The following is a 20,454-nucleotide window of genomic DNA, read 5'->3' as shown; positions in this document are numbered from 1 at the left end:
GTGAAGCAGCTACGGCATTAAGCCCGTATTAGCTACGTGAACCATCTGAGGCGTGTCTGCTCTTTCTTTCTTTCTTTCTTATTTTTTACATGCCGTTATCTGTCACACCTCGACTATTACACTTCTACTTTTTTAGGTAGACTTGTAAATGTAATTCAAACTAATCTCCAGTTTCAAAATGTCATAATTTTGGTGACCTCAATTTGAGATTGTATGTATTACTGGCCGCATTTGTAGCAATTTCAGTGATTGTTTTGTGTTGCAATCTGGTAATTGTTTTGTTCATAAATAATTATGTAACACGTAATATAAAATAAAGAGTGACTGCTTATTTTGGACTATGGCCCTGAGTTTTAATCTTGTGCCTAATTCTTTGTGTGTGTGTGAAGTTTGCATGTACTCCTTATGTTCTTGAGGGGTTTTGTCTGATACCATTGTGTCTCCATTGTTGAATTTGGCACACAGACACTCGCACCTCTCCTTTCTCCCAGATTGCTCATTCTGGCCATGTCACTGGCTCTATGAAGAGTCAGGGTTGTTCCAAGCCGATTCCATTTACGTATTATAGAAACCAATGTCCTCTGGGGAAACTTTAATACCGCAGATCTTTTTGTCTTTTTTCCCTTTGTAGGGTGGAGGCCCGCATCAGAGCATCCATATTCATCGGACCCTACTAACGGCAGAGCGCTGTGAGTGTTTTGTTGTGCGTACCCATAAGTCATTGCAAACAGCGTGTTGTATTGGGCCAACTTCTATCTGTGGCAGTTACCACGTAATTTTCAGATTAGCTTTACTTTTTGACTTACTGTTGTATATGTTATAGCTTGATGTTTCAAAATCATTAGAATGAAACAAAAAAAAATAATAATCAAACAATCATAGAACTAGAACTAGAAAAAACAAAACACACACATATAACCTGGAAACATTACAAGTATGATTGTATTTATTTATTTATTTTGTTCTGGTTAAAAAGATATTTCTCACATGTTTAACATTCAGTAAGTATAAAAAGGTTTTTAAAAAATATTTCAAAACAAACATTTAAACAACACATACAGAAATGGCCTAACTCAAATGACGTGTTCTGTTAACCTAAAGAACATTCCAATAGCTCAAATAGCTACTTGACACTTTTTCAGCTCTGGATTGTAATAGGACCACCACTCTGGGAGTCATCAATATAATACTTTAATTATACTTTATTTTATGATAGCAACAATAAAGTTGTTTTGTTCATTTTGCTCATTTTTGATTCTTTGATTATTATTACTTAATTTAATTTTGGAGGGCGGCACGGTGGTGCAGTGGTAGCACTGCTGCCTCGCATTAAGGAGACCTTGGGTTCGCTTTCCGGGACCTCCCTGCATGGGGTGTGTGTCCATCCATCCATTATACAACCTGCTATATCCTAATACAGGGTCACGGAGGTCTGCTAGAGGGCACAAGGCAGGAAACAAACCCCAGGCAAGGTGCCAGCCCACCGCAGGGCGCGCACACACACACACCACACACAATTTAGGATCACCAATGCACCTAACCTGCATGTCTTTGGACTGTGAGAGGAAACCGGAGTACCCGGAGGAAACCCACGCAGACACGGGAGGAACATGCAAATTCCACGTAGGGAGGTCCTGGGAAGTGAACCCAGGTCTCCTAACTGCGAGGCAGCAGCGCTATCCACTGTGCCACCATGCCACCCTGGATGGAAGTTAATATTGCGATTTATTTTTTTATTACTTATCTGATTATATAATGTCAGTTTTTTTTTTTTGCTTATGTAGTTTCTTTGTGCTTACATTTGTTCTCTTATGTTCCTTGTGCTTTTTGGAAGGACAGCAAAGAGGCGGGGCCACAAGTGCCTCACCTCAAGGAACCGCCCCCCATCCCTAAGAGAGTGCGAGTTCCCTGCAGTTCATTTAAAGCACTGGAGTGGAGTGTGATCTTCTAGGTGAGTATTGCTTCGTTTCCCTGGATGTATTGGTTTCTTTGACTCTTTTGCACCTGGATTAAGCATAACGCTTTGGATTCTGTCCTGAGTTTTGGTCATTTTTCAGATTGCCATGTAAGCAACTTTTTTGGCCTTTTTTATTTACTTGTAAGAGTAAGTATTGCTATCATCCAAAGATTCGATGTCGAGATTTTGATGAATCTCAGCGTTTTAGACCTCCCTGACTTTCTCGTATACGAAGCATAGGGAAAGTATTGGAATCCTTCAAAAAATCAATTTCGAGGTTTTGATGAATCTCGATGATCTCGAGTCTGAAAACACCATTTTTGGAATTATGTCTGCTTGTCTGTAAACACAATAACTTGAGTACGCTTTCACTTAGGGCAACCAAATTTTCTATACAAGTATTAGGTACAAAATGTAGACTTCTAACAACTTTTGGGCTATTTCTGCTAACCAGAAGTGATACTTTACCTCAGCATTTCTCAGCCTTTAAGTATTTGCGACCCGAGTTTTCAAAATAGTTTTAATCACGACACCCTTAGTTTTTTTGAAACCCTAATAAAATGTATTCCTATAATTTTTGCTGCCGATACACCGCTACAAGTTTTATTATACCTACTTAACTTTTATCGACATTTATCTAACTCTATATTTATTTTTCTAGTATCAGAATGTAGTTTAAGTTCATTTGTTTTGGTTTCACTTGATGTTTTTTTTTTCATATTTTCGATTCTTGTTTTCTTTTTTTCACATCTTCGCACCCCCTTTTTTGTTACGGGTTGAGAACCGCCGCTTTACCTCTTTATTCATGAAGCTGCTGAGTCCAATTTATTCAGATTTACTTTTATAATAATTGTTCAATGTATTATTAATTTGATTTGATTATTTGACCATATCTGAGTATACGAGAAAGTCGAGGGGAGACCAACTACCGATTTTTTTTTTTGGTATTTTTCTTCCTTCTAAAAAAATGAAAGCCTTACTTTTTGAACAACTCTGTTTTGGGGCTATCAGCCAGAGGTTTGTGTTTTTCTCTCTCTTATACACTCACCTAAAGGATTATTAGGAGCACCATACTAATACGGTGTTTGACCCCCTTTCACCTTCAGAACTGCCTTAATTCTACATGGCATTGATTCAACAAGGTGCTGAAAGCATTCTTTAGAAATGTTGGCCCATATTGATAGGATAGCATCTTGCAGTTGATGGAGATTTGTGGGATGCACATCCAGGGCACGAAGCTCCCGTTCCACCACATCCCAAAGATGCTCTATTGGGTTGAGATCTGGTGACTGTGGGGGCCATTTTAGTACAGTGAACTCATTGTCATGTTCAAGAAACCAATTTGAAATGATTCGAGCTTTGTGACATGGTGCATTATCCTGCTGGAAGTAGCCATCAGAGGATGGGTACATGGTGGTCATGAAGGGATGGACATGGTCAGAAACAATGCTCAGGTAGCCAGTGGCATTTAAACAATGCCCAATTGGCACTAAGGGGCCTAAAGTGTGCCAAGAAAACATCCCCCACACCATTACACCACCACCACCAGCCTGCAGAGTGGTAACAAGGCATGATGGATCCATGTTCTCATTCTGTTTACGCCAAATTCTGACTCTACCATTTAAATGTCTCAACAGAAATCGAGACTCATCAGACCAGGCAACATTTTTCCAGTCTTCAACTGTCCAATTTTGGTGATTTTGTGCAAATTGTAGCCTCTTTTTCCTATTATAGTGGAGATGAGTGGTACCCGGTGGGGTCTTCTGCTGTTGTAGCCCATCCGCCTCAAGGTTGTGCGTGTTGTGGCTTCACAAATGCTTTGCTGCATACCTCGGTTGTAACGAGTGGTTATTTCAGTCAAAGTTGCTCTTCTATCAGCTTGAATCAGTCGGCCCATTCTCCTCTGACCTCTAGCATCAACAAGGCATTTTCGCCCACAGGACTGCCGCATACTGGATGTTTTTCCCTTTTCACACCATTCTTTGTAAACCCTAGAAATGGTTGTGCGTGAAAATCCCAGTAACTGAGCAGATTGTGAAATACTCAGACCGGCCCGTCTGGCACCAACAACCATGCCACGCTCAAAATTGCTTAAATCACCTTTCTTTCCCATTCTGACATTCAGTTTGGAGTTCAGGAGATTGTCTCGACCAGGACCACACCCCTAAATGCATTGAAGCAACTGCCATGTGATTGGCTGATTAGATAATTGCATTAATGAGAGATTGAACAGGTGTTCCTAATAATCCTTTAGGTGAGTGTATGATATTCTTCTTTCTGGATAAACTGTGGAAAATATTTAAGTGTGTTTTTGAAGATTAAACCTCTTTTAGACCTCAGATGAGGTTTGGTCCACTCGGATGAGTTCTTTTGTAGGTGGGCAAGGAGGCCTGGCCTAGCTTGTGGAGCTTTTGGAGACCTCACACCGTATAGTCCTCTCCAGTTTATGATGGCCACCATAACACCTTTGACTACAGTTTAAAGCAACATAAAAGAAGGTTTGCCTGGAGTATATTTTTCTTTAAAAAATTAAGTTAAAAAAACAACATAAGCTATGTGAAATGAAAAAAGAACGCGACCTCGGCATTTCTAGTATTCCATCAACACCTCCGTCCTCACTGAAAACATTTTCTGATCTGAATCTGATATCAAAATTGGCAGTTTTCTTGTTTTATCAATATCCCCTGCAGCACAACTTGAAGTTCATGGATGGCTTCTTTTGTAAGTGGTGACCCATTAGCATTGGGCATAGAAATCTGCGAGAAGCAAACATAAATTAGAACACCTGAAATTCACGGAGACGCCTCCACGATACATTTTAAGATCATAATGATGATATTGTGATTACCACCGCTCCATCTCTATGCAATAATGAAGCAATGTGGTATCAAAAACCATCCCAAAGAATGTTATGACTGATTAATAGAAATACACAGTGGTGAAATATCATACAAAAAGTTGCTTCACAGTACAGTTTAAACTTACCAGAGAGAGGGCTTTAGGCTGTAAAGAGTCTTGTAGCCCCAGTATAACAATGGCATCACAAAGCCTATCTCCACCAAGGTCAGAACCAGGAGTATTGCTTTTAAGACTGCAGTGATCCTCTGAAAGACATCATGGAAACAATATAAGTGACACCATTTGTGAAATATAAATGCGCATCAATTCCTTGTTGGAGATTAAAGAAGTGGGCTATGATGATCCATGTACTTACTGTCTGACTGCTCTCATTTCAGTAAACCTTACAGTTTATGAACCATACAAATGATAATGGGATTCCCCTCCCTGTAAGACCCTCCACCACCCAAGGTTAGGAAACAAACTGTAAGGTGACGTAAAATGCAGTGGTCACGTAAAACAGTCTGCACTTGCATTTGAATATCAAAACAAGAACTAACACAAACCTCTTACATGGACAATATACAAAACGCACAGTCGAGATACAGATAACGGTGAATTTAAAGGAACAAAGGAAATCGAAAAAACAAAATGATACAAATCCATCCATCCATCTTCTAACCCGCTGAATCCGAATACAGGGTCGCGGGGGTCTGCCGGAGCCAATCCCAGCCAACAAGGCAGGAACCAATCCTGGGCAGGGTGCCAACCCACCGCAGGACACACCCACACACCAAACACACACCCACGGGCCAATTTAGAATCGCCAATCCACCTTACCTGCATGTCTTTGGATTGTGGGAGGAAACCGGAGCGCCCGGAGGATACCCACGCAGACACGGGGAGAACATGCAAACTCCACGCAGGGAGGACCCGGGAAGCGAACCCAGATATCCTAACTGCGAGGCAGCAGCGCCACCGTGCCACCCAATGATACAAATACTCATCCGTTTTCTGAATTGCATTCATGATTGTGGGAGCTGACGTGGGTTCCACTTGCATCGGGGTAGAAGGCCGGGACAATGCGGAGATACTAAACGACTTAACTTGAAGGTCTTTGGGCTTTGACAGGTAAATGGAATATCTGCACAAACGCAACCTCGAGAGGACTCAAGCCCAGTGTCCTGGAGCTGTGAGACAGGAGAGCTGACCACTGTTCTGAAAATAATATTATTCTGGTCAAGCCCCTCATTCATACAAAATGTGATGATTCTAGAGGCGTCAGAGAAATACCAAGGGCAGAGAACATGGACCCAAAGTAGCATGGAAAAACAGTCACATCTTCAAGGACTTCCTGTGGTGGTGTAAACACTCCTGACCTCTGACTGACTAGTGTGAGCTGTGCAGCCATCAAGCTGATTTAATGTCAATGAATCTTTCTGTGCTGACGTTCACTTCAATGGACACACAGTTATAATGTGTCCATTTACACAGGGCTCAATATTATGAATGCAGTACATCCATTGAGGCATGGTGCAAGACGCAGTATGAACAATGCACGCCACGCAGACGTACTGTAAGTAGCACATAGAATCTGATTGGTACGGAGGTGCTGGACAAACCTAACTTGCTGGCCCAGTAAAACTCACATAAAGAAACCGATTTTGGTGTCAATTTATTTTTGCTTCACAGGCCATATTTGAGTCTGAGTGTAGAGTACCCTCTGGAGACCACAACTGTCTTCAGGACTTACTTACCTACCAAGTAAAACTGTTAAATAAAAGAGTAGATAATCTTCTTATATAATACACTACCGTGGCTGTCCATTCGTCTGTCCAGGATTTTAAATCACCTGTAGCTTGCAAACCGTTTGACTCATTGACCTGAAATTTGGTACCCATACACTATGTGACGTCTACTGTCTGCGTTCGGGATGATGAAGGACCTCCAAGGTTATTCCTCTTTTTTATTTTATTGTAGAATCAACTCTCTGCAGCGGCCAGCAGGACTACGGACGCCATTCTCATCCCTACCACCTCCTCCACCTCTTCATATCTTAAATCATTCTTGAGGCAGATTGAAGACTTAAGTGAAAAATTAAGTATCCTAACTACAGGGTCATGGGGATCTGCTGGAGCCAATCCTAGCCAACACAGGGCACAAGGCAGGAGACAAACCCAGGGCAGGGCGCCAGCCCACCACAGATATAATATACTGTAATTGTGTCTTTTTCTGGCTTGAGCCACTTGTTGTCTGGAATAGTTACTCGTGATCCTAGATATGGAGGATGTGAGTTATTGCACTTAATTGACGGTTGCTGTTACTATTTGGACCGCCGGGAATTCTTGCCAGCACACTGAGTATATTTTTTGGTTCCGCTCTGTTGTAGACATAATTAATAAGCAGACATTTTGAGGATACCTTACATTACTAATTCATGCTTGTTACGCAGTAATGTGAGTAATATTCAGACATTACTTGAGAAAGAAGCAGACATAACACCATTTCTAATTTCTCAGAAGTGATTAAAGTAACTAAAGTATGTGGAAAAAAAACCAAGAAAGGGTTCCATCAGAGTGATATTGTAAACGCATCTTAAAAACCTCTAACATGGCATTCTCAATCGAATTTAAGGAGATTCAGGGTTGTGGCTACAAGGCAGGAAACAGCTCAGGAAGCGGTGCCAATCCTTTGGAGGGCCCACTTGTGTACACAGACACAGTCACATTGGCACTGGGACACATTTAGAGTAACCCACCAATCAAACCAGGATGTTTTTCTGAATGTTAGAGGAAAGTCACCATACTAGGAGGAAACATCACCTCGACACGGAGACAACTGGTAAATTAAGTACAGAAAATGACCGAGTGCTGAATTCAAACCCAGGACAGTGGATTTCAAAGGTGGCAGTGCTAACTCTTGTGCCAACCCATTGAAATAACCTAATGTAATTCATTTTACTTAAAGGAAGTGTCACTCCTTTATTTAGTTATTTATTTATTCATTTAATAACTGAATATATCAAAAGTTCAACTATAATATTAATTGTTACAGTTAATACCTGGAGAGCCTAATGTCTTCATACAGTTTGGAAGTGAATATCAAATTACTGTCCTGTTAATTCCTCCTGCCATTTTCTGAACAACTGTGATTTTATCCAGAACAGCAGCATCATGTGGATCTTGAAACAATTCATAATAATATTCTTTATTACTCACAGCATAAGCCTGGGAATGACACAAACTGAACTCACATTTAATTCTTTTGTGTTAGTGTAAGAATTCCAGTACGACAAATCGACAGAATACAGAAGGCAGCCAATGATCGCCGACACCAAACTTCCACAGTTCATCGCGAGACATATCTGTGAAAAAAGAACATCACAAGCACTCATTTGAAAGAAACCGAGTTTTTGGTAAAATGTATTATAAAATGCTAGATTTCAAATGTTTAATTAAAGGGGCGGATTCTTCCTGTTACTGTATAAACACTCCCACTTTCCAAATTGCCAGCCATGAGTTAGAAAGGTATAAAAATTGCCATTTAAATAGTAAACTTTGTTAGTGACACCAAAGGATGACGACTGCTGTACAACAGCGAATGATGTGAAAAAAAGAAAGACATTCTCACGTTACTTTTGTCACATATTCCACATGACTGTTATCCAGTCGTAGGCTCAAAACGAGCAGAACGCATGCGTTCCTTGCTAAAACATCATTCAGGGTTTGTTACAGCATAATTAGTGTGTATCAGTATAAGGAAAGGCATTCCCATAATCCTGTGGTTTTAAATTGAATTTAAGACAGGACTCTTGCTGACCAAAAGCTTTATGGAAATGCGTTTCCTCATTATGGTGTGCTCTTATTTTTCTGGAATTAACTATGAGTAATATTTGCATGTGTTTTGCATATTTTGAGCATACAACTGGAAAACAGAGATGTGGAAGATGTGACACGAGTAACGTGAGAATGTTTTTTTTTTATCCACAAATGGTGCTCTTGTGCAGCATCGGTCACCTTCGACGTTTTTCTCTCGTTTTGCATGAAAATATGAGATTCAAATGTTTTGTCAGCCATCACGACAAACTGCATGGGGTAAGTAACATCATATAACAAAAATATATTTTGATGAAGTACTCTGTTAATGCATAGGTATTAGTTAGTATAAACGTTTTGTAATGCTCAAGAAGTATTTCTAATTTCTATACTGTTGTGATGTGAGATTTTGCATATAACTTGATAAATGTTTTTTTATGTCTTTATTTGTAATCTAGGCAAAGCAATGTAATTTAGTGTTACTTTGGTGAGAGGTAGTCGTGTTTGCCCCAACCCCGTTTACGACTAATTTTACGACAGGATTTGGGGGAATGTGTCAAAAAACCACTTTGATGAGTATTTCTCTGCTAAAGTCTTTCAACCCCCTCAAGGAAGCCAGGATGTTTAACATATGGTTTAGGGGGTTGGGGGGCAGGTGTTAAGATGTTCAATTTCCCCCATTGGTCTGAGGTATGGCTGTTTGGAATTGGCTTGTCTCAGAGGCCTTTAAGTACCATGATGTCCTATTGGCTGTAGGGGTTGGACAGAACATCTATAAATGTACGTGCTTAACCTCACATTCAAACAAACATACGATGAAAGAAGCATCTCTCTTGCTAACCTGTGATGATGTAGAAGTATCTTTCTCTTGTTAACAACTGATGAAGACCATCACACCATGAACTGAAGACAACACAATGAAGAGCACAGCTTCAGCCATTTTGAACAGACATGTGGCTAAAAGCTGAGCACCAATGATGCCTTAAATAGAGACATTAAGTAACTACAAGTCTGTGTGCCACCTGAATTATACATCACCATTTTATCAGGTTGTATGGTTGCCAATATTCAAATGTACTTTGCATTTTGTTATTATTTATGAATATTATCAGTAATACATTATTTTATGTGTAACTTAACTCCTGCTTGTCTTTTTACTACACCTAATTGCCTGAGGTTATAGATATAGAAGGGAAGGTGGGGATAAGTTATATACAGTGGTAAGTCTGTGAGATTAGGCATTCTAAGGCTACATATTAATAATACAATAGGGGAAAGTAGAGCAATATATATATTACTCTACCAAGATAAAACAATACTATTGTTATATATATGAGCAAAACAATTAGGAAGGCCATACGTACTGAGAATATGATGGTTTTCTTTTCCACAAGAACAGTTGCCAATCCAGACACTAAAAACTAAAGAAAGAAAAAATACATATTTACGTGATTTTATTTTTATCCACCCATCCATCCATTATTCAACCCGCTATATCCTAACTACAGGGTCACGGAGGTCTGCTGGAGCCAATCCCAGCCAACACAAGGCGCAAGGCAGGAAACAAACCCCGGGCAGGGCGCCAGCCCACCGCAGGGCACTGATTTTATTTTTATTTTTTCTATCAAAAAAAACCAAAAATGAATAGGATATTAAAAGGCATCTGGTACTTCCAGGGTAAGGCCCCCTTACCCTTCTCGTACTGCAGGTTTTTGCAGTTCAGAGTTTCCAGTTATGATATTCCATGTGAAATCTTACATGTGAGGCAGGACTACAATACACAGATGGCCCTGACATCCGATACTAATGGTGGTCCCAGTGCTGATGGCGCTATAAACCTCGTAGGTCATCGAGTCTACGGTCATGACTTTCCTACTCAACATACGTTTGCAGCTTGCTATGAAAACATACGAGGGACGTTCAAAACGTTTCCACAGTTTTTTAACTCTATTTATGAAGAACTTCAAAAACAAATCACTTTTCTACATAGTGTGAACGCTGAAGTTAAAAAAACAACGGGAATCTAAACCAATTTAAAATAAAAAGCAATTTCTTTATTCTTAGTAAGTTAAAGAAAAACTGCAAGACTGCCACCCCATAGTTTAGAGCAACTGACTTAGGTTCAGGCAGACTGCCCAAAAAGAAAAGATGTTCTCTCTTTTATCACCTAGCTTGTTCATTAGCCAAAGAGAGAACAGAAATAAACATAACAGTTCATTTTGAGGTGATACATACATTAGGGCTACATCTTAATTTACGACATACACGAGTATCGCAAAAACAGAGAACTGCCAGGCACTCGCATTTCTAAGGAATGTGCCCTTCTCAGTAGACCAATCTAAGCAGCGTTTTTATAGTTCAATTACATTAGTTATAAAGAGATTACATTCTTATAGCTTTAATATATTCATTAGATTATATTTGTTTAATTAGCTTAATAATCCGTATTTATTAATTCATAAATTACATTTTTGTCTTATATTTTTAAGCAAGAGTGAAGAAAGGGATCACATTGATTTCTAATATCACAAGGTGTTCTGCTAATGTCAAGAGGTCAGCATTTTCACATCAAAGAATGTAAGCCAGTCTCATATTCCGTGCATAAACTTATCTCCTTTCCTACCTAAATGAAGATTAAATCATAGAGAAGTAAAAAAATTATATAGCTCTCTGCAGCATGAATAATACAAAATACAGTCATTGGTATTTTGTGGGTTAAATACTTATAATCCATCCATTTTTTAACCCACTGAATCCGAATACAGGGTCACGGGGGTCTGCTGGAGCCAATCCCAGCCAACACAGGGCAGGAACCAATCCAGGGCAGGATGCCAACCCACCGCAGGACACACCAAGCACACACAACCACCCCCAGCACACACAAGGGCCAATTTAGAATCGCCAATCCACCTAACCGACTTGTCTTTGGATTGTGGGAGGAATCCCACGCAGACACGGGGAGAACATGCAAACTCCACGCAGGGAGGACCCGGGAAGCAAACCCAGGTCTCCTAACTGCGAGGCAGCAGCGCTACCACTGCGCCACCGTGCCGCCCTACTTATAATCATTACAGTTAATAATGTTTTTTCTTCCTCTATAGTCACCTTCATTTGCGATGTGATTTTCCAAGCATTGTACCAACTTTTTAATGCCCAATCACTACTCCTCCTGCCTTCACCGTTACCAACGAAAATACGAAAGTGTGGAAACTTTTGGAACGTCCGTCATCAACAACAACAACAACATTTATTTCTATAGCACATTTTCATACAAAAAGTAGCTCAAAGTGCTTTACATAATGAAGAATAGAAAAATAAAAGACACAATAAGAAAATAAAATAAGTCAACATTAATTAACATAGAATAAGAGTAAGGTCCGATGGCCAGGGGGGACAGAAAAAACAAAAAAAAAACTCCAGACGGCTGGAGAAAAAAATAAAATCTGTAGGAATTCCAGACCATTAGACTGCCCAGTCCCCTCTGGGCATCCTACCTAACATAAATGAAACAGTCCTCTTTGGATTTAGGGTTCTCACAGAAGGACTTGATGATGATGGTCACGTAGACTTCTGGCTTTCAGTCCATCAATGGTGGAGCATCATGATGCTTTGAGTAGGTGGAGGTGGCGCAGTCATATCTAAATAAATTGGACATTGAGGAAAATGTCCAGTGCACTTTGGACATGCTGTTTTTTGTGCACGGTCAGTTTAAGCAAACCGAGATGAAGAGGTGACATGATTGGCGTGTTTCAAAATTACGCAAGGAATCAGTACAGTGGATCCAGGCTGTTACTTTCAAATTAATTCCTGAACGAGAACACGGGGACACTTGGTATGGGCAGATCTCGCGCAAACATTTCTCTTCACATAAGCACGAAATAAATGACACTGGATGGCACCAAAATTCTCCTCCGTAAATAAACTGGCGAGCTCTATAGCTTTAGGTTTGCTGAATCCATTTCTGGAATTGGAATTTCTCTACCACAAAGAGTTTCCACGGCATATTAGAATCAGTGACAAAACACCTTTTAATGTTTTTTAAATTTAAATAAGTTATGTTTGTTTCATTATATCAGCATTTTTCATGATTAGAATATTAATTGAAGTATATTTGGAGTAGAAAAAGGGCAGTCTTCCTCGTGGAAACAACCCGGCATCAAATATTTGCTACACATCTTCTGCTCTCAATTAATATTTTTGCTTTGTTCTTACTCCTTCAAAATGACCAGAAATTTCTGTTAAGAAGGTCAATTCTATCTATCTATCTATCTATCTATCTATCTATCTATCTATCTATCTATCTATCTATCTATCTATCTATCTATCTATCTATCTATCTATCTATCTATCTATCTATCTATCTATCTATCTATCTATCTATCTATCTATCTATCTATCTATCTAATTAGAAAGATGACTTTTTATTGTCCAGATAAAACATAGCATACAAAACAAGGAACTTTTTTTGGCCCCCACTTCACATATAAAGCTGGGATGATTCAAAAACTTTGTGAAGGAAATAGAGATGGAGGAGGAATCAAATACCTGCAGCGAAACAAAAAGGAAAGAAGAAATCTTCATTGGACTTTATATCTGGGAGCTTCCCAAAGATGCAAATTTCAAATGAAGAGCTTGGGAAGTATTAGACAGTGTGTGCCACCAGGACATCGCTCAGATGGAGAGACCTTATAGCGGAAAGCTCTTAAATAGAAAAGTCTCAGAGAGGTTCTTCACGGCAATGCAGTAAGGGTTTTGGTTCCCAAAATACCCTTCCACAAGAAGGTTCCAGAAAGAAACTTTTTGTTTATTCAGATCCGTAACTGGCTCCATACATTAAATAAACAGGAATAGATAGTAACAGAGTTGTGAAATACCAATGGGCTCCTGATTTTGACAAGTCTCTTGATGCATATAGTCACACAGGCTGAGATCAGGTTTTCTTAATCTGTTAGTGTCCTGCTAGGTAGCCCACCGTACATTAAAGAATTTGCTTTGTTTTTCTACTTGTCACCCTATTTGCTAGACAGATCTCTCAGTCACAGCAGGACACAAAACTTAAATACTTACCAGGAATCCTGTAATGAACGGCAGTCTAAGGATGAGAACAAGTGAATGCGGAGACACGGCTAACGTTGCACCACAGGCAATGCTGATGACACCAACAACAATCTGCGAGATCTGAGTGACAAACAAAAAATAAGTAGACAGATAAAGAGACAGACGTCTTGGAGGTTTTATATGAGGATGGGAGAAATCAAACTCCATGATCTGTTTAAAAGGCTCAATCAGTAACCTTTAATATGTCACAATGCATCGAGGAGAAATCATCAAGTTACACTCGGCTGATTTATAATCGAGAATAAGCAATTTACACTAACAAATGTTATTTATCGTATCCTAATTTAATTAAATCTGTTCTCTCTGCACATGCTCTCTAGAAACAATTTAAACGGCCCTATTCATAGTGATTGAAAAGTGATACTTTTTGTGTGAGCAGATGGTTTTTTTACCTTTAAACAGGCAACAGTTTATTACATTAAGTTTTTACATAAAATATGGATGAAGAGTAAAAGGGAGCCTGCTATTCTAACATCTGTTTAGCCATATAATAAATACACAGCACAACATTTAGCTATCTTATCATACCTACTACAATAAAATTCATATCTATCTATCTATCTATCTATCTATCTATCTATCTATCTATCTATCTATCTATCTATCTATCTATCTATCTATCTATCTATCTATCTATCTATCTATCTATCTATCTATAGTATCCTGCCTACTATACTAAAATTAATATCTATCTATCTATCTATCTATCTATCTATCTATCTATCTATCTATCTATCTATCTATCTATCTGTAAGAATCTTCAAACTCACAATTAAATGTTGCTGGCAGGTTTGAACCTTCACTAAGAGTTTTTAAATAGCGGATTTTAATGACCATACGGTCATCAGCCTTATATGTTTTAGCCATGACTTCTGTGTGGTAAAACAAAAAACAACAAAATGATGAGCATTACTCAACATGAATGCTGAAAACTATTCTTTTAACATTGAAATTCATATTCATTTTATTACACAGTATATAAGAAAACAGAGATTAAGACATGACATGACTAAAGTTTTTAAAATTATAAAACTAAAAAACTAAAATGAATATCTATCTATCTATCTATCTATCTGGCCTACTATACTACAATATCTATCTATCTATATTTATTGTTTGTGTTGATTAATCTGTGAAAAGTACCTTAAGTTGCATGTAAATGTACTATAAATTAAGTTATTATTATTATTATTATTTAATTATATTACTTATTATTATTATTATTATTATTATTATTATTATTATTATTATTATTATGCCTACTAAAATTAATATCTATCTATCTGTCTATCAATCTGTCTATCTTGCCTACTATACTAAAATATCTATCTATCTATCTATCTATCTATCTATCTATCTATCTATCTATCTATCTATCTATCTATCTATCTATCTATCTATCTATCAGTCTCCCTCATGTAGTTTCCATTGTAGACTGCTATTAAACATGCTGGTATGCTTACCTCAGAATAAACCTGTTATATTATTTATAGCATACACTGAAAATAGTATAACATTGATTTTGTTCATTCAACGTAAATGTTCTCTTTCAAGCAACTTAAGTTTAGTCATTTAGTGTTGTAGCTGGAAATATTTGGTTTCAGATCTCAATTAAAGTAAAAAAAAAATGTTTGTACCAAAGTAAGTTATGGCGGAGGGAATAAACATCAAAATCCTCTTTCAGTTAACTTAATATTTTCGGTTGTTCGTGTGCTGTGTTTGAGGGGCCCTTTGTATTTTCTTCTGTCAACAAAGAAGAAGACTTTCCTGAGTGGAGTGGACGTGGCGATACAGGTCTGGTCATTTCCAGCAGCAGACTTTTATAACGGAGGATTTCTGGTAAGTCACCCTGTTTTTAAACTGTTAATTTTAAGTATAAGAACTCGTAATAAAACACACTTTCAAGAAAGCTGTACAAACGTTAATAATTTTTGTTGTATATTTAAGATTTACACCGCAAAATGCTTGTGCATTTGCACTAGATTTTTAAATAAATGTAAAAAGTACAGCATCGGAATGGGTTATGTTCATATTATTTCTAATAACATAAAAACAGGTTACGACCAATAAACCATTTTAAATTGTAACAACTTAAAAAAAATAGATTTACTTCATTATTAAACAAGTGAATTGAACCCAATCACTCTAAATGATTTGCCTCAACTTATAAATTGAGGGATCAATAAGCTAAAAAGAATGATATTGATTCAGATTGAAAATATTAAGTGTGAATCATTACTTTAATTATTTTCAGTTGAATGGAGGTTATACTTTTTTCAGTGATATGTAGGCTTTTCAAACTCCTCAAATTAATTTCACTAGGCCTATCCCAGCACCATCATGTGCAAACACAACAACCAGCCGTGTATGGGTGGTCAGGCCATCCCAGGGTCCACTCCAATGTGAGTGAAGAAGACCAATGTGGAATCATCAGTTCTTCCAAACGACCCAACTGTCAGGTATAGGACTACAAGTGACTCGGTCATGAGTGAGTGTGTTCACTTCTTTTAAGGTGAAGCCACAATTGTAATTCAAATTACTGGGGTGTAAAATGAGAAAAGAAAAAAATCATAACCCACACCGAACAGTTTGATGTCCTGTATTTAATTTCAGTGCCAGTCAGTTTCACGTTTCCTGGATGTGTTCACGATTTCAGTCACGCAAAGGCCAAATTGTTCGTGTTTTGTTCACGCTTTAGGTGGCTCATTTTCAATACCTGCCTCTCTTATCGTATTAAAGGCGCCATTGTCTCTCTGAAGTGTTCATCTGACTCTACACTTCCATTCTTTTGATTATTACATTATATGGCAATTTCAGCAACCTGGCAGATATTTTGTTCTGGATTACATTTCAAATAATCTTTTGCACTCAATGTACTTTTCCATCAACTCCCCTAAACTGAGAATATGTTGGACCCTCGTCACACAGACAGAAGCAGAAAGATTATAAACTTACCCCGATCATCGCCGGGTCTTTTTTAAGAAAGGACTCTATAGCTCTTGGGGGTCTTGGGAGGACACATGCTGGCTCATAACGCTTCAGAAAGTGTTCCGTTTCAGTGTTATCTTCCTCTTCCTCATTCTCCACTTCTATGTCAGGCTCTGCCATTGCGGCGGACACAGCAATTTAAAGCGACTGAGGAGGACAAATCTTCAGCCACAGACCTTCTGTAAAAGGAATGATGGAAGATGAATTTCATACACTGGGAGAAACAACAACTCAGTGCCAGGAGCTGGAAAACTTAATATCGTTTATTATATATGTTTTTTATTTCTTTTTGATTACAGATAAATTATTTTTTCTGTGTGATTAATTTATTTAAATGTTAACTAAATACAGTTTAACCATTTACTGTATATTTTATTTTATTTTTTAATAGCAGTGCTTTAGAATTAGAGTGGTAAGCATTTCAAACATTGCTGCAATGAAGGTGTTCTTTTTTGTTTTTGTCTTTTTCTTCTCCTAAATCTGTATCTTTTGGTAGTGTCTAGTTTTTTTGTTTTTTTCTCTCTCTCTCTCTGTTTAATGTTGAGTAATCTCAAATTACTCTTTTTTATTAGGACGCATAAAGGCGCGCATACACTCGTAAAGTATTCTCGTTTCTTTAATGGCTTTTTACGGGTTGTGTGTTCCTTGCAGAAGAATTCCTTGATAAAGAAAGAACCCCTCACTCACTCAAGGGTTCTTCGGCAATGAAATTAGTTCTTTGGGCTTTAAAAAAGTTCCTAGTATGAAAAAAAAACCTGAAATCTTTCATGTATGTGACCTATAGCGGGATATACCGACACATCGAAGAAACGTGAATGTAGCCTGTGTTCTTATAAGCAGCAGGAGTCCTTTTAAAATCATAAACCTATGTTACAAATCTGTTAAACTGTATTCGTGACTATGTGTGGAACCTGTTAAGAATCTAAATAAATAAAATCTCTTTGTGGAATCTTCAAGGCTTCTTTTGGAAATCAATAAGGACTCTCCCCATTAGGCACCGCTCCGAAGAGCCTTCATGGCACTTAAATTCTTAGTAAGTGTTAATAAGGAAACGTTACATGATATGTATTACTTCATATTATTTTTTCGATTATTAAACGTGAGCGAAGTTGTTTATGCCCCCTCCCACCCCCATTCTAGCTTTGTTGTCTGCCTAATTAATGCAGGGTGCCTAGCGATGCGAATCTCCACTCCATTTGCATTTATTCGTCTCCGTATCCACCATTAACTCGGTGACCGACCTTCTGGTCTTTTTAAAACAAGTATGACGCGTCAGAGCACGAAATAAGTAATAAATGTGGATTTGACTCACAGCCAGTTATAGGCAGTTAATGTGTCACCCAGCCTGAGCCCACCCAGTCCGCATCAGGCGCAAAGCTGGAACCCACCACTGAGCCCCCAAGTTTCCACTCAAATGTACAAGTTTACTAATGAACAGAAACCCTTTACTGTATATCGAACGAATATCACAATTATAAATACAAAAACAAAGACACTTCTAGATTATCAATGACAGCATACAGACGGAAATCGAACCGCAGCCTTTGACTTGCAGTCCGACATGCAGCCCCCAAAACATCCGAGACCGGAGCGAAGATCGCCCATTACGTGTGAAACTTCACCACGATATTCACGATTACATGAAGCTTAAAACTGGAGTTTCCTGGACATCTGAGCTTTGAGATGAATAATGATAGATAGATAGATAGATAGATAGATAGATAGATAGATAGATAGATAGATAGATAGATAGATAGATAGATAGATAGATAGATAGATAGATAGATAGATAGATAGATAGACAGGGGGAAATTTGACTCATTAAATAAGTTCAATTAAATAAATTATTATTATTATTATTATATATGTTAGGAAATAGCGGGATGGATAATGGATGGTATATATATATATATATATATATATATATATATATATATATATATATATATATATATATTTATATATATATATATATATACTTTTATATTTCGTTAACTTTGAAGGCGGGGAGAGTAGTAATTCGGCATTAAAAAGTTGGTACTACGCTGGCAAAATTGCGAAGGTGACTATAGAAAAGTGATGTGATTTGTTTTTTAAATTCTTAATAAGTAGAGTTTAGAAAAAGGTGTAATGTGTGTTGTTTTTAATAAAATAAGAACAATGTTGTGATAGCAATATGCATTTTTATAACATATAATAACATATCTAAGGGTATACGTCTCCCGTTAACTCGCCAGCTGACAACAAATTGTTGGCTATTGGGAGACAAACAAAAAAACAAAAAGGTTTTCACTAAATATCAGTTGAAAGGCGCTGTATAAACGGAATTAGTGAAAAATAACAAATTAGTGAAATAATAAGAGAGAGAGAGAGTTGTTGTTCTTATTTTTTACTTCTTAAATAAAATAGAACACTGTAGTAATATCCATTTTTATATGCAATATGATAACATAATACTGTGTACAGGTACACGTCCCTGGTTAACTAGAATGATAAGACATTCATGGCTGTTAGGGAAGAGCCAAAAGAAAACGGAAACAGTTTAACTAATATATATATATATTTCATGTCACGTTTCTGTAAGAGAGTCGAATCACTGTCGTATCACATATATGCAAAATACGTTTTCTCTGAATCGCACTAAAAATAAACGAAGTCTCTAATATACCTCTGCCTTTATCTTGCCAGTCTCCCGCGTGTGCTGACAGTGCTTACTGCCCTAATATAATGACAGCATTCTGCGAAACAGAAGTGTAATTATGATCTCTAACCTATTATTCCAGTCTGCAGTATTTTCGCTAATTTATTCAAAGAACATAACATAACCACCCAAATAATGCACGGTGTCAGTTTTTAAGCGACGCAGCAGCTACAGCTAGTAAGGAGACTGTGGAAGATTGTGAGTTCGCTTCCCGGTTCCTCCCTGTGTGGATAGCGCTTTGAGTACTGAGAAAAGCGCTGTATAAATGTAATGAATTATTATTGTTATTATTACAGAGATCTTTTTTAACGTGCCAGGAGCAAAGGTGTTGACCGCAGCTTGGAGGTTGGCGTCCGCAGGGGCAGAACGAGCACTTTGAACGGATTTTCCCATGAAATTTATGTTCATTTGACGGCGCAGTGATTAGTGCTGCTGCCTTATGGATCTAAAAGCCATTTCGACCTTGTCTACATTTTAAATATATAAATGATCATTATATTCTCTGAAAATACTAGAATTCCATCAAGAACATAAAATATAATTTATAAAAGTCGGAGGTGAATTGTCTAGATAGACATGCAAATATACCGTCTACAAATATCCATACGTCCTAGTTTTTGATCATGTAAATTTTTTTTGTTTTGTTTTTAATAAGACTCATTTATGTAAGAACTGCTTATTGAGGTCCACAACTGCTGAATTTATATTTGAAAAGTATTCTCAGTTTCTTGCCTGCAAAGAAAAAATAAGGATAAAGTCCGACGACGAAAACTTACCAGATAATTTGGCGTTTAATTGTTTCTGCACAATTTGCACTCACGTTGCCTGTCATGTATTCAAACAACTGCCACGGACAGGATGTGTGACGTGTGATACATTTGAAGATTAAGCGAGAAAAGAAGAGAGAGAGAGAGAGAGAGAGAGAGAGAGAGAGGGAGAGAGAGAGAGAGAGAGAGAGTTTTGAATTTAACTTTATTAGTCCACAATCAACAAATCATTTACATTATCAAAAGTAAAGACAGCAAAGAAAAACCCAA

The 20,454-nt window shown here is 37.8% G+C and overlaps 1 protein-coding gene and 1 long non-coding RNA gene across 4 annotated transcripts; one reads left to right on the top strand and one right to left on the bottom strand.

The window, feature by feature from the left end:
* Positions 1–628: 628 nt before the first annotated feature.
* Positions 629–6,815, top strand: LOC120536785. Of its 2 annotated transcripts, none has more exons than XR_005635203.1 (3): positions 629–689; positions 1,840–1,951; positions 6,776–6,815. It is a non-coding gene; the product is annotated as an uncharacterized LOC120536785 (long non-coding RNA). The 2 variants fall into 2 exon arrangements; XR_005635204.1 differs by having other exon boundaries at positions 1,835–1,951.
* Positions 4,160–20,262, bottom strand: LOC120536784 (high affinity immunoglobulin epsilon receptor subunit beta-like). 2 transcript variants are annotated; one of them, XM_039765271.1, is made up of 7 exons: positions 20,194–20,262; positions 16,684–16,895; positions 13,678–13,788; positions 9,975–10,031; positions 8,049–8,159; positions 4,943–5,061; positions 4,160–4,713 (listed from the first exon to the last, which is right to left on the bottom strand). In XM_039765271.1, coding segments are annotated over exons 2-7 (552 nt in total). In that variant the 5' UTR covers positions 16,837–16,895; positions 20,194–20,262; the 3' UTR covers positions 4,160–4,712. The 2 variants fall into 2 exon arrangements, with proteins under 2 accessions (XP_039621205.1, XP_039621206.1); XM_039765272.1 differs by lacking the exon at positions 20,194–20,262 and adding an exon at positions 18,238–18,312.
* Positions 20,263–20,454: the final 192 nt, after the last annotated feature.

This window comes from Polypterus senegalus, chromosome 10 (genome assembly GCF_016835505.1).
Source record: "Polypterus senegalus isolate Bchr_013 chromosome 10, ASM1683550v1, whole genome shotgun sequence".
In the NCBI taxonomy this organism is placed as follows: domain Eukaryota; kingdom Metazoa; phylum Chordata; class Cladistia; order Polypteriformes; family Polypteridae; genus Polypterus; species Polypterus senegalus.
This window is presented reverse-complemented; position numbering and strand designations above follow the sequence as displayed.